At 40.1% G+C, this 15,035-nt stretch overlaps 1 protein-coding gene across 1 annotated transcript in view; it reads left to right on the forward strand.

The window, feature by feature from the left end:
- The window catches only part of SCN8A (sodium voltage-gated channel alpha subunit 8), a 179,728-nt gene that overhangs the window by 82,045 nt on the left and 82,648 nt on the right, over nucleotides 1-15,035 (forward strand). The window contains exon 11 of the mRNA XM_049783640.1: nucleotides 870-1,265. Coding sequence (XP_049639597.1) covers nucleotides 870-1,265 — 396 coding nt within the window. The remainder of the gene's footprint in view (nucleotides 1-869; nucleotides 1,266-15,035) is intronic.

The following is a 15,035-nucleotide window of genomic DNA, read 5'->3' on the forward strand; positions in this document are numbered from 1 at the left end:
AGTTCGATTCCCGGCATCCTATGTGGTCCTGTGTCTGCCAGGAGCAATTTCTGAGCACAGAGCCAGGAGTAGCACCTGAGCGCTGCCGGGAGTGACCCAAAAACAAAAACAAAATATCAATTTGGAATTGCGTAATTTACAAATGGTTAAACTGATCAAAAATATGTTGGCTCTTCTGGAGAGATAGCACAGCGGTAGGGCGTTTGCCTTGCAAGTTGCAGACCCAGGACAGAAAGTGGTTTGAATCCTGGCATCCCATATGGTCCAGTACCTGCCAGGAACGATTTCTGAGCAGAGAGCCAGGTCGCATAGAGCCAGGAGGTGACAAAAACAAACAAACAAAAACAACAAAAAAAGAATACGTTGACTTTAAAATTGGCTAGGAGAAATACATAATTTTCAGCTTAACATAAAAGAAAACTCGTGTTGGCATAAAACTTCACCTACAGGGCTGCCCAGTGGGAGGTGCAGAGGATGCTACACTTCTCTTTTCTGCCTTTTGTGCCTCAGGGGCAGGAGTCTTAATTTGGGCAAATTCGAGCACTCTCCTTGCGAGCCCACACTGATGTATTTCCCCAGGGGATTCACAGCGCGATTGTAAAATGAAAGCTTCATCTCAGTGCACATGTAAAAGAACCGGAGTAGTGTTTGGGGGGTGGGGGGACTACCGGATCAAAGGGGAAGAAGCTGGAGGAAGGGAGTAGTGGGTTTTGAACAATTTTTCAAGTTTAAATTCAATATATGGGAGTGCTCAGGGATGAAAGATAGAACCCCGCTGGGAAAGCTAAGAGCCTGTTAAGAAAGTTCTTGTCTCATCTCTCCCTCCCCCCATTTCCGCTCTCATGGCTCCTTTTTCTCTCTCCCTCTAGTCACTACTCAGCATTCCCGGCTCCCCGTTCCTCTCCCGCCACAACAGCAAAAGCAGTATCTTCAGCTTCCGCGGGCCTGGGAGGTTCCGGGACCCGGGCTCAGAGAACGAGTTTGCGGATGACGAGCACAGCACCGTGGAGGAGAGCGAGGGCCGGCGGGACTCCCTGTTCATCCCCATCCGCGCCCGGGAGCGCCGCAGCAGCTACAGTGGCTACAGCGGCTACAGCCAAGGCAGCCGCTCCTCGCGTATCTTCCCCAGCCTGCGGCGCAGCGTGAAGCGCAACAGCACGGTGGACTGCAATGGCGTGGTGTCCCTCATCGGAGGCCCCGGCTCCCACATCGGCGGGCGTCTCCTGCCAGAGGTGAAAATAGATAAGGCAGCTACTGATGACAGTGTAAGAAAGAAAACCAATAGACCTAGGCTAGGCATGGCAGACTCTCCCGCTCCCTTCCTCTCTTGCCTGTTCTCCCTATCCACTACCTTGCTCCCTTTCTCTGTTCCTGACACTTATCTCTCTACCCTCGCCCCTTTCTGCCTTTTTTTTTTTTTTTGCCTACTTGATTTCTCTCTTGGTCCGCCTCCTTGGTACCTCTCCTATTCCCCTCTTTATTATTTGATTCCTTGCTCCATTTCCCCATCTTCCTCCCATCTTCCTCCCTTCTGACTCTCCAATATTCTCATCAATTATTTCCTCCCTTTTTAACTTTTTTCTTTCCTTCTACCTCTGCAAGTCTCTATTTTCCTTTTTCTCTACCCCACCCCCCTCCACCTGCTTGGACTGAATGCCTCTGCCCAGCGGATCCTGCCCCAGTGGAATGAGAATGGCATTGTGCCACCACCAGTGACAAGTTTGAGCCGGTTTGGAACTACCATTGCTTTTCCCTTCCTCCCCCCACAGATTATCCTAGCTAAACAGCTTGGAATTTAAACTCTATTAAATACGGGTAGTCTACTTTTGAATCATTTTCAAAACCTCTTCAAGAGTGAGATGTGATTTTTTTTTTCCAAAGAGGATGGTGCCAACATGATGTTGAGGAAGAGACATACTAGGGAGAACCAGCTGAGAGACTTAAGAAACCAGTGCAAAACTGGACCTAGACTTTCTGATAGGCTAGTAATGGAAATAAATGAAAGGGTTAGTAGGAGGTTGGGGCAAGAACACATGGCGTCTGGGGGTGGAAGAAAGGGGATGCAAAAGATGAATTTTAAATGTAATCAAATGTCAGGCTCTGGAGGGGTTGCATATAATATCTTCACAAAATCACTTGAGTAGAGGTTTGGATAATGGTTCCCCTCTTTGTGAAAAATCATGTCTTTACATTTCTTTAAGTTCTAAGCTGTTTATGGCCTTTTTTAAAAATTCATACAACCTCAATGATCCTAAGCATTCCTATCTCTAATACTTTCACTTTTCTCGGTCCCTCTTTAGCTGATACAAGCTCCTTAAGATAGCATGTCAGTTTGTTTCCTTCTAACACTTCGATTTCTTCTAACAGCACGGAGATAGCCAACCCTTTAATTAGCATGATGCATGTGTGGAGGAAAACTTAAAGCAAAGGGTGCAATTATTCAGAATGATCTGTTTCTCTTGTTACAAGTTAGATGTGAACTATGTAGGTAAATTTTCAGAAGTCAGTAGAGTGTGTTTTAGATCATCATCTCTTTCCCTACCATTTTATTTTAAAGAGTACTATCTCCTTGTGTTTGTATAGTTTTGCAAGCTACAAATTACTTTTATCTGCCTTATTAAATTTATTCAGAATAAAAAGACCCTCAGGTTGACAAAGTGAAAATTATTATTTCTATTTGGGAGAAGCAGTCTCAGAACATTAGAGCTGCTTGAGGTCCCAGCTTATCCATAATAGTCAAAAGTCTAAACTTTCCAGAAATGTCAATATTTTATTTCTCAGCTATTTTTAATATCTTCTCTACATAGTCACCTGTTAATTACTTTTCTGGAGAAAAAAATTTTCGGAAGAAAAATTCTACTTAAAAAATTATTTTATATTGGGACTGGAGAGATAGCATGGAGGTAAGGCATTTGCCTTTCATGCAGAAGGACGGTGGTTCGAATCCCGGCATCCCATATGGTCCCCCGTGGCTGCCAGGAGTGATTTCTGAGCATGGAGCCAGGAGTGACCCCTGAGCACTGTCGGGTGTGACCCAAAAACCAAAAAAAGAAAATTGTTTTATATTGGAGCCAGAGTGATAGCACAGTAGGTAGGGAATTTGCCTTACACATGGCTGACCTAGGTTCAATTCCCTGTATCCCATAAGGTCATCTTAGCCTGCCAGGAGTAATTTCTTAGCACAAAGCCAGGAGTAACCTCTGAGCCTGGTCAGGTGTTGCCCAAATACCAAAACAAAAAAGAAATTTATGTTTTCTTTTTTTTTCTTTTTTCTTTTTGATTTTTGGGCCACACCCGGCAGTGCTCAGGGGTTACTCCTGGCTGTCTGCTCAGAAATAGCTCCTGGCAGGCACGGGGGACCATATGAGACACTGGGATTTGAACCAACCACCTTTGGTCCTGGATCGGCTGCCTGCAAGGCAAACACCGCTGTGCTATCTCTCCAGACCCGAAATTTATGTTTTCTGATGCCAAGGACCAAAACCAGGGAATAATGTATCTAAGGCATATATTCTACCACTGAACAAATCTAGGCCTTAATGAATTGTTTATTTAAGGCCAACTATAGTAGGAACTACAGTAGTAATAAACTGGTCTACAGTCACCTCAAAACATGGTAGTGGTCAAAATGTTACCCGTGTCTCTATAGTTTTCATTTGATTTTATTTTGATATTTTAACCAACTCTGTGTCTAGATGTGCTATTTTATATATAAGATAATTATATGATATTAAAAAGCCATGTTGCAAACCTCATTACATTTTGGTGTCTTAAAGTTTTAAGAAAATATTTAAGGGGCTGGAGTGATAACTCAGTGGTAGGGCATTTGCCTTACGTGTAGCCAACCCAGGACAGATACAGGTTCAATCTCCCACACCCCATATGGTGCCCTGAGCCTGCTAGGAGTGATTTCTGAGTGCAGAGCCAGGAGTAACACCTGAGCGTTACTGGGTGTGGCCCCAAACCAAACAAATAAATAAAATTAAAAAAAAATTTTAAGCCAAACAATACATTTATTTTATATAAAGAGAGGGTCTTAAAAAAGATGCCCAGGAAAGAAGCAACTTGAACTTAAGCATACAGCAGATGAACAGGTTCAAGATTTTGTTTTTGTTTTTAAGCAGATTCAGTTGTACTGAGTGGGAGAAAAAATGGAGAGGCATCAAGTTGAGCAGATGGCTATGGAATCTCAGGCTTTGTCACCACCTTATTATGGCCTGCAGAATACTGCATTTGTGTATTGTGGGGGAAGGAGATTTGTGCACCCAGTAGCCAATAGGCACTTAGGAGGTCCTTTACAATGATCCAAAGTAATGTTGTTGATATTTATATTTTATATAAATGTACATATTTATATAAATAATATAATATATATTGTATATTGGTATATTATAACTGCCTCTGCTCCTGCCCTTTACTGGGAGAGAATTCCGGCCAGCAGCTTTCTCTCAACCGGGACAGAAGGCAGAAAGCAGCTACAAATAATTCACGAGTGTTAAGCTCTTTTGTGAACACCTAAAAAATTAAGCTGCAGAAGTTAGTAAAATGCTCAAGGTGTGTTCCAGTCAAGAGGCTTTAATGAGGGGAGAGCAGGGTTTTTATGCCCTGCTCCTGTGGGAGGGGTAGTAACATAGGATTGAAACATAAACCAATCAGATTTGTACAAGTACAACAATTTTAACCAATGGGAGCATAAACACATTTTGATGGCGGGAAGGATAAAGAGGAACCTGGCAGGATGGGGGGAGGGGAAGCAAATCCTTAAACAAATAGCTAATTGATATTTACGCAAATACAATTTTTGTTTAGCCTATTTTCCATTTAAATCTTTCTTTTGTGCAAGCAATAAGGATCATAATTTAAACTTTACAAAAACCTATCTATAACTACATGCTTGAGAGCAGTTACAAAAACAGGTTCCATGGAAAGGTTAAGGAATCTGGTTAAGCCAGATTCTGTGTGCTGGGCTAAATTTATTTGCAGAGTTTCCAGTTGGCTCGGGGCTATGCAAACTTTATGGCTTGAATCAGGCATGCGGTGGAAAATTCATCCAGAGTTTTTTGTGGGGTGCGCAGTCTCCCACAGGTATATATTATATAATATATATTTATATAAATTTATATATAAATATATTTATATATATTTACAGGAATCCCAAGACCAGGTAATAAGATCCCAAAGTGACAGAAATCTAAAGTGGAAACCCCAGGGGCTCTGTAACTAGGAAAAAACATTTTGTTATGAAACTATAAAGAACCACTTTCTTATTGTTAATGATATAGGGTACATTAGAGGCCAGAGCATTGGCACACACGGTAGGGTGTCTGCCTTGCATGTGCTAGCCTAGAACAGACAGCGGTTCGATCCCCTGGCGTCCCATATGGTCCCCCAAGCCAGGAGCGATTTCTGAGCACATAGTCAGGAGTAACCCCTGAGCATCACCCGGTGTGGCCCCCCAAATTATAGGGTACATTAATAGGCCAGAAAGATAAAGCAAAATCAAACAAACTGCATATAGTTTACATGTTATATCAATCTATATAAAACAATCTACATATAGAAAATAAAGATGATTAATATATGCCTCTGGGAAAGGAAATTGGTGACATTGTTTTCTTCCTTACATTTTTCTAGTTTTCTAGTTTTTCTAGTGGCATAATAATTATAGCCACCATAGATTATGTCACTATGCTATACTAAGCTCTTTTCATTTATGGTCGCATTTAATACTTGTAATCTGTTCAGTGCGTACTTTCATTGTTATATTAGACGCAGAGAAAAATTTAATAACTTATTAAATGAAACTTGCATTCCTGATGTCAAGGAGAAATTCCTGAGTTCTTAAAGATTAGCAACTTAAGAAGTAGAAAAAGATATCTATCTTAGCAAAATACATACATTCATAACGATATATACAGCTCAGCCTGCCCAGATGATTGATTCCTTGGGGGCTAGATGTTGTAGTCAGAATATATGTTGTCAGAACATTTTGGATATGTCTGTAGCCCATTTGTCTTCACTTGAAGTAACTCTTATGTTCATGCTTTGTGCAGTGCTGCTGTATGAGCTACTACTGATCCACAGCTGATGTTACATAATATTAATGCTTAGACTTTACCACAAAGGTATTTTTGTTTCAGATTTAATATAAAAACATAAAATGTCCTAAGATAAGAGTCCTCAAACTATAGCCCAAAGGCCAGACATAGCCCTCCAAGAACATTTATGTAGCCCACAGGGTGTTTTTACCACCACTGCCTGCCCTGCTTAGCAGCCAACTCTTTCCCAGACCTGCAGCACACATTAAGTGGGATGTGCGCTGCACGTTCCAACTCCTCTCCCTCTCACTCCCTCTCTCTCTCTCTCTCTCTCTCTCTCTCTCTCTCTCTCTCTCTCTCTCTCTCTCTCTCTCTCTCTCTCTCTCTCTCTCTCTCCCTCTCACTCACTTTCTCTTTCTCTCTCTTCTTTCTGTCTCTGTCTCTCTCTGCTCTTTCTCTCTCTGTCTCTGTCTCTCTGTCTCTCTCTGTCTGTCTCTCTCTGTCTCTTTCTCTTTTCTGTCTCTCTCCTCTTCCTTCTCCTCCTTCCAGTCTCAGGCAGGAGTCCTCAAACTGTGGCCTTCCAAAAACAGTCCCATAGTTCCCATTGAAATGCTGGTAAATTTGTTATTTTTACTTCGTTTTTCATTTTAAATATTGTATTTGTTCTCTCTCTCTTTTTTTTTTTACTTCAGAATAAGATATGTGCAGTGTGTATAGGAGTTTGTTCATGATTTTGTTTGTTTGGGGTGGGGATTTGGAGCCACACTAGCAATGTTCAGGAGTTACTCCTGGTTCTGCACTCAAAAATTGCTACTGGTAGGCTCACGGGACCATATGCATTGAACCTAGGTAGGTCCTAGGTTGGCTGCCTGCAAGGCAAATACCCTACCACTGTGCTCTGGCCCCTGTTCATAGATTTGTTTTGTTTTTTATCTATAGTCTGGCCCTCCAGTAGTCTGACAGACAGTGAACTGGCCTCCTGTTTAGAAAGTTTGAAGACCCCTGCCTAAGATAAGAACATGTTTGGACATTACCCCTTTAGAACCTTATCAAAAGCTATTCCACATATTTATTAATTACTTCGTTGTGATTTGAGTGGTGAAGTCTTGGGTAGTTTGGAAATTTTCACTTTTTTATTTTACTAAAACAGAATAAGGGGACTTTTTTTTTATCTTTGAACTAGAAAAGTAGGTGAGAAACAGTTGCCTTCACTCATGAAGAAAACAGATGCTACTGACAATACAAAGTTCACAGATAGTTTAGAAATTGTGTTGCAGTAGTTTACAAATGTAAATGCATTATCTCATTTAGTGCTTATAAGTCTCTGCTCTGTCAGGTAGATACCCCCAAAGAAAATAGCTAGTGTTAGAGAAATAAAGCAACTTCTCTAAAACTGTACAGTGAATTAGGTTTTGAATTCAGGTAATCTTAACTCCAAGAGCTTTAACCAGATGCTATTTTAATGAAAGCCCAATTCTTTTGTTTGTTTGTTTGGCCCATACCTGGTAGAGCTCAGGGTTACTCCTGGCTCTGTGCTCAGAAATCACCCCTGGCAGGCTTGGGGACTATACAGGATGCTGGGAATCGAACTGAGTTCCTCCCAAGTCTGCCGCTTGCTAGGCAGACGCCCTACCACTATGCTATCTCTCCAGCCCCTGAAAGCCCAATTCTATATTAGCTCATGTGATCCTGGAAAACGTATTTAATCCCTTTATATCTATTTTCATACATAAAGTTTATTCATTAAAGTTCTTTGTAGTCAGGCTATTATGAACATTAAATGTAATATATAAAATGTTGAGGCCTGAAGGGCCAGGGTGGTGGTGCAACAGGTAGGGTGTTTGCCTTGCATGCACTGACCTAGGATGAACTGCGGTTCCATCCCCCAGAGTCCCATATCATCCCCTAAGCCAGAAGTGATTTCGGAGCACATAGCCAAGAGTAACCCCTGAGTGTCACCAGGTGCCCCCCCAAAAAAATGTTGGATCCGGAACAATAGCACAGTGGTAGGGCATTTGCCTTGCACACATCTGGCACAGGACAAACCTGGGGTTTGAACCCCAGCATCCCATATGGTCCTATGAGCCAGGAGCGATTTCTGAGTGTATATCCAGGAGTAACTCCTGAGCTTCACTGTGTCACTCCCCCCCCCCAAAAAAAAAACGTTAAGCATATTACCTCACTTATTCTTGATATTAGAAAACCAGTTTTTATTTCTTACCCTATACATCTCTTTTTTGTTTGTTTGTGGTCCATATCTGGCAGTATTCTGACTTACTCCTGCCAGGGGGTATGAATCACATGCAGTGGACAGTGTGCGCAAGCATCTTATCTGTACACCTGCGCAAAAGAAAATAATGGTCACCTACTCTCCCCAGGTATTCTGGTCCTAGCTGAAAACTCTGGGGCCTTCTCAGAGGGGAGTGGGGCAGATTCCCCTTTCTACCTGAAGGTACTACAGCTTAACCAATACACCCAACACCCTTCGACAGAAATAACCCAGCTCCACAAATTATCAAATATGTTTATGTTCCAAATCTATAGATCCTGGACCACAAGCTGCAAGCAGCTCACAACACCCCAAAACTTCACAGTAGTGTTCTCCCAAATGTATCACAGCAAACCTAATGGGAAAGTTACATAGAAAACCTCCAAGTTTAGTGAACCTAAACAGTGACACAGAATACTCAATTAAGAATCACCCGCAACCCAGTAAATCCGTAGACTCCCAACTTTAGTAACATCATTGAGAGATAAAACAATTATTTCAAATTGACCCGTATTGATCTAAGTTTTGATAATTCTATTTGCCTTTGTGTTAACAACAAACAGTATGAAGTAAAAATTTTTGTGCCTGCAAGGGAGCAAGCTAGGGTGGTGAGTGGGAAACTGGGGACACTGATGGAGGGAGGATTACACTAGTGATGGGATTGGTATTTGACTAAGTAATGCCTTAAACAACTGTATTATGAACAACTTGGTAAATTATGGTGCTATAAATTAAAAAAAATTTTTTTGAAGGCAAGGATGTGGGTCTGGAGAGATAGTAATAGGTAGGGTACTTGTCTTGTGCATGGCCAGGCCAGGTTTGTTCCACAGCATCCCATATAGTCATCCAAGCACCACCAGGAGTGATTCTTGAGTACAGAGCCAAGAGTGACCTCTGAGCATCTCTGGATGTGGCCAAAACAACAACAAAAAAAAATTTGTTGAGGTTTGACCAGGGAATAAATAATGAGGGTTAAGCTTGTTTCTTAAATGCTCTAAATGTTAGTGCCGAGAAAACAGATTAATTTCCCATTATGCATCTCCATGTGAAAGCAATTTAGAACCAATCACAAGTTGAACTTCCTTTAGAGATTTATATAGATAAAATATTCTTACGCAAATGTAGGATATAACTTTAATCATGGCTACAATTTAAGAAATTGAAAATATTCTTTTTTTTTTTTTTTTTTTTTTGGTTTTGGTTTTTGGTTTTTGAGTCACACCCGGCAGCGCTCAGGTGTTACTCCTGACTCTATGCTCAGAAATCGCTCCTGGCGGGTCCAGAGAGATAGCACAGCGGCGTTTGCCTTGCAAGCAGCCGATCCAGGACCAAAGGTGGTTGGTTCGAATCCCGGTGTCCCATATGGTCCCCCGTGCCTGCCAGGAGCTATTTCTGAGCAGACAGCCAGGAGTAACCCCTGAGCACCACCGGGTGTGGCCCAAAAACAAAAAAAAAACAAAAAAAATTGCTCCTGGCAGGTGTGAGGGACCATATGGGATGCTGGGATTTGAACCACCGTCTTTCTACATGCAAGGCAAACACCTTACCTCCATGCTATCTCTCCGGCCCCAGAAATTGAAAATATTCTAATAAATTTTGCATTTGGAATAAGAAAGATGGAACAGATTTTTATTAGGTTTAACCTTTTTTTTGGTGATTGGTTTTTGGGGGGGTTTTATTTGTGTTTTATAGTGCACATGCAGTGGTGATGAAGGGATATTCTTAGTGCTCAAGGGACATTACCAGTATACACAAATTAATTGAACAGTACAAATAATGCTAAGGATAAAAGCCAGGCCTCCTGAATGTAAAGCATGTATTCTAAGCCATTGAGAAATTGCTTTTGCCATGCCTTAACTTTTAAATAAAGATCATAATTAAGGAAACAAAAAAAGTGCCCAGCTGATAAATGGAAAAACCAAAACTCTTTCAAGATTATTTTAGCCTACCACCCACTTTTCAGTTGGTGGGGGAGGATCACTCAATACCATGAAAATTTACTGTCTTTGGTGTTTGGTTTAAGGGCCACACCTAACAGTGCTATACTTTTGCCTCTACTTTGTAGAGTTATTCTTGGTGGAGTTTAGGGGACTATATGTGGTTGTGGGATTTGAATTTATGTCACCAAGTGCAATGCTTTCTATCTACTGTCTTTCCAATCCCTAAATCTACCTTTTTGTTGTTGTGGCTTGTTTGTTTGCTTTATGTTTTGTTTTCAAGCTAAAACAAATCAGGGATTACTCCTGACTTTGTGCTCAGGAGACTCTACTGGCAAGGCAGGGGATCATATAAGGTGCCAGGGATCAAACCTAAATTTCTGGGATGTAAGGCAAGTGCCCTATCTGCTATACTATACTCCAGCCCCTAAATCTATTTTCTTTAGGGAACAAACAGAAACACCCTTCAGTTGTACCTCAGAATACTACTACTTCCTCAGTTTTAGCACCCTATCAGAAGCAGAAACATCCACTTCTGATATCACGGGGCTACAGTAAATTTGGTATGTACATCATCACAGTGATATTGACTATAAAAATAAATTGACAAGCTTGTACAACAGATAGGACTTTTGCCTTGCATGCAGCCAACCCAGGTTCAATCCCAGCTTACCTGTAGGGCCCCCAAGAGTAATTACTCCCCAAGGAGTAATTCTTCAGTGCAGAGCCAGGAATGACCCCTGTTTACTCCAGATATGACTAAAGAAAAAGAAAAAGAAATAAATTGATACATATTGAAGCATGAATGAATTCTACCAACAATGCTTTATAGTTTGTTGCTTCACATCCTAGCAATCATTTGGTGTTGTTACTCCTGATTTCAGCATTTTAGTAGGTATAAAGTGTTATTAATTTTTTTCATTTATATTTCCTTGTTTAATGATGATGAACATTTTATGTACTTCTTTTAAAAATGTTTAATTCAGCTGACCCATGACGAACCTGGGTTCTATTCCCAGCATCCCATATGGTCCCCCAAGCCTGCCAGGAGCGATTTCTGAGCGCAGAGCCATGAGTAATCTCTGAGCACCACTGGGTGTGCCCCAGAACCCCCCCAAAAAATGTTGTTTAATTCAAATTTGCCTGTTTTTTAACAAATGTTCATCTTTTAATATTAAATTGTTTTATATTACTATAAACCCATTATCAGATATGAAATGTTTTTATTTTTATGAAGTTCAATACATCCAGTTTTTCTTTTACAGTGAGTTTTACATTCCATCCAAGAAATTTTTGCTGATTCCCAATGTTGTGAAAATAAATCTGTAAGATTTAAAATTCTGGGGCCGGAGAGATGGCACAGCAGTAAAGCATTTGCTCTGCATGCAGAAGGATGGTGATTCGAATCCCGGCATCCCATATGGTCCCCCGAGCCTGCTGCGGGCAATTTCTGAGTGTAGAGCCAGGAGTAACCCCTGAGTGCTGCTGGGTGTGACCCCCCAAAAAAAGATTTAAATTTCTGGGGCTAAACAGTCTAATGAGCAGGGTACCTGTTTGCACACAGCAAACTCAAGTTCAATACCTGGCACTCCATATAGTATCCTGTGACCCATCAGGAGTGATCCAAGTATAGAGTTAGGAGTAAGCTCTGAGCACCATTGGGTATGACCCAAAACATTTTTTAATTTTTTTTGTTTTTGTTTTTGGGTCACACCAGCAGCGCTTTCCTGGCTCTACACTCAGAAGTCGCCCCTGGCAGGCTCGGGGGACCATATTGGATGCCAGGTTTCGAACCACCGTCCTTCTGCATACAAGGCAAATGCCCTACTTCCATGCTATCTCTCCAGCCCCCAACATTTTTTAATTTTGTTTTTGTTTTGTTTTGTTTTTGCTTTGTTTTGTTTTGTTTTGGTCTTTGAGTCACACCCATCAGTGTTCAGAGGTTATTCCTGGCTCTAAGCTCAGAAATTGCTCCTGGCAGGCTTGGGGGACCATAAGGGATGCCAGGATTTGAACTGGTGTTCTGCATGAAAGGCAAATGCCCATGCTATCTCTCTGGCCCCATTTTTTTTTTAATTTTTAAAGAAGAAAATTTAGCACTAAATTTTAAAATGAGGTCTCTGATCTAACGCAAATTAACTTTCGTGTATATATTTAGATAGTCATAAACCTAGGTGGATATTGAGCTTTTCAATACTAATGAAAATATTAGAATAGATAGAATCTATTCTTGAGTCTATCTGTTGTCTTGATTTATTTGTTTATTATTAACTCAATTTAATAGCATTATAAATCATGAAATAAAATCATTTGAGTTCTACAAATATATCTACAATATATTTTAAAATATTAGATTTTAATAGATTGTTTTGCTTTCCAAGTCTAGCTTCTTTAAAATTTTTGAATAATCTTGTCAATTTCTTTAAAGCCTAGAATTATGATAGTGAATTGACTCTCTCCATTCATTTGGGTGAGTGAACAGTAAGATTGAATTATACTGAGTCTTCCCTACTGTGATATGGTCTACATCTTCATTTCATTTGTCCTCCTAGTCTCTGCAAAATTGTGTAGTTTGTAGTGCACAGTTCACATCTTTCTTTATTCTATGATGGTTTATATTTTTGATACTGTTGTGAAAAATGAACTTTTTTTAAGTTTTTATTTTCAAGAATTTATGCTAGAATATTGGTATAACATTTGATATTTTAAATTGGTCTTCTATCAGGGCTAGAGCGTAATAGTACAGTGGTAAAGGCATTTGCGTTGCTTGTGGCAGATCCAGGTTTGATCCCTGCTGTCTCATATGGTTCACTGATCACCACTAGGAGTAATTTCAGAGTTCAAAACCAAGAGTAACTGCTAAGCATTTCCAAGGTCCAAAGACCAAAAGAATTTTTGTTTCTTTGTTTTTGGGTCACGCCACCGATGCTCAGGGGTTACTCCTGGCTCTAGGCTCAAAAATTGCTCCTGGCAGGCACAGGGGACCTTATGGGATGCCGGGATTCAAACCACCATCCTTCCTTGGATCAGTAGCGTGTGCAAGGCAAACGCCCTACTCTGTGCCTCCAAAAGAAATTTTTTTAATTTTTTAAGTAATTAAATAAATTGGTCTTATATCTTGTTGTCTTAATTTTTGTTCAGTTTTATTTATTTATTTATTTATTTATTTATTTATTTTTTTGGCCACACCTGGCTGTATTCAGGGCTTACTTCTGGCTCTGTGCTCTGGAATCACTTCTGGATCACTTCAGGAGAACATATGGGTACTAGGGATCAAAACCTGGCTCACCACATGTGTAAGGCACGAGTCCTGCACACTGAACTAACTGTCTGACTCCCTCTTTAATATCTTTTTTTTTTTTTTTTAGTTTTTGGGCCACACCCATTTGACGCTCAGGGGTTACTCCTGGCTACGCGCTCAGAAATCACCCCTGGCTTGGGGGACCATATGGGACACCGGGGGATCGAACCGCGGTCCATCCGCTTGCAAGGCAGACACCTAACCTGTAGCGCCACCTTCCCGGTCCCCATCCTCTTTAATATCTTGATTTGATTAGGCATGGTATTTAGAGTTTGGCAGGAGATTGCTTGCTTTTTTTTTTTTCTTGTTAGAAGGATTTTATTTTAAATATTTTGTGTTTTAGGAATGGTACAAAAGAGTCATTAGAGTCACTTTGAGGGTCTCAGGATTGTGAGATGCTGGAATTAGATCTAGGCCTTTTACATACCATGCATACAAAGTATGTCTTTGAGACATTTCCCTGATCACAAATTTTACATGCAGAATAATATTTTGTTGAATAACAGCAATTATAGCCTTTGTATTGTTTTTATTTATTTTCTTGCTTTATTTGTAGAATACCAAATTGAATGCAAGTGATAAAAGCAAACCTTCTTCCTTGTTTCTAGTACTAGATGGATAGGATTTAATATTTTACAAGAATTTTGATGTTAGCTGTAGGTTGTTATAGATGTTCTTCATCAGATGAAAGCTGCTACAGTCTATTCCTGGCTTGCTGGGAAATTTTATTATGCAGAGATGTTGAATTTCGTTAAATGCTCTTTTTCTGCATCTGTGCAATGATCATATGGTTTGTCTCTTATTTTGCTAATGACACTTTTTTCCTAGTTAAAAGTAATCTTGCTTTTCTGGGATAAACCATGTTGGTCATGCTCGATTATTCTTTCCTGAATTCTTTTTGGTAAAATTTTATTAAATATTTTACATGTTTAGTATGGTATATTTGTCTTTTTTATAATGTCTTGTCATTCAGAATATCAGAACTATATTCACTTTATAAAAACAAGCTAAAAAGTAGGATTCTTGTAAGATTGATTATTTTACTTTTGTAAATATTCAACAAAATTCATGTGTGAAGCCATCTAGACCTAGATTTGTTGTGGTGGGTAAGTATTTTTTGTAATAATTTTCTTTGGGGCCAGAGAGATAGCACAATGGTAAGGCGTTTGCCTTGCATGCAGCCAATCCAGGATGGACAGTGGTTCGAATCCTGGCACCCATATGGTCCCCCACCCACCCTCACCTCCGTGCCTGCCAGGAGCGATTTCTGAGTGCAGAGCCAGGAGTAACTCCTGAGTGCCACCGGGTATGACCCAAAAACCATATATATATATATATATATATATATATATATATATATATATATATATATATATATATATGTATGTATGTATATATATATATATGTATGTATGTATATATGTATATGTATATACACACAATAATATATATGATATATATGAAGAAAATTATTACATATATATATGGGA

The sequence above is a fragment of the Suncus etruscus genome, chromosome 11, assembly GCF_024139225.1.
Source record: "Suncus etruscus isolate mSunEtr1 chromosome 11, mSunEtr1.pri.cur, whole genome shotgun sequence".
Lineage (NCBI taxonomy): Eukaryota > Metazoa > Chordata > Mammalia > Eulipotyphla > Soricidae > Suncus > Suncus etruscus.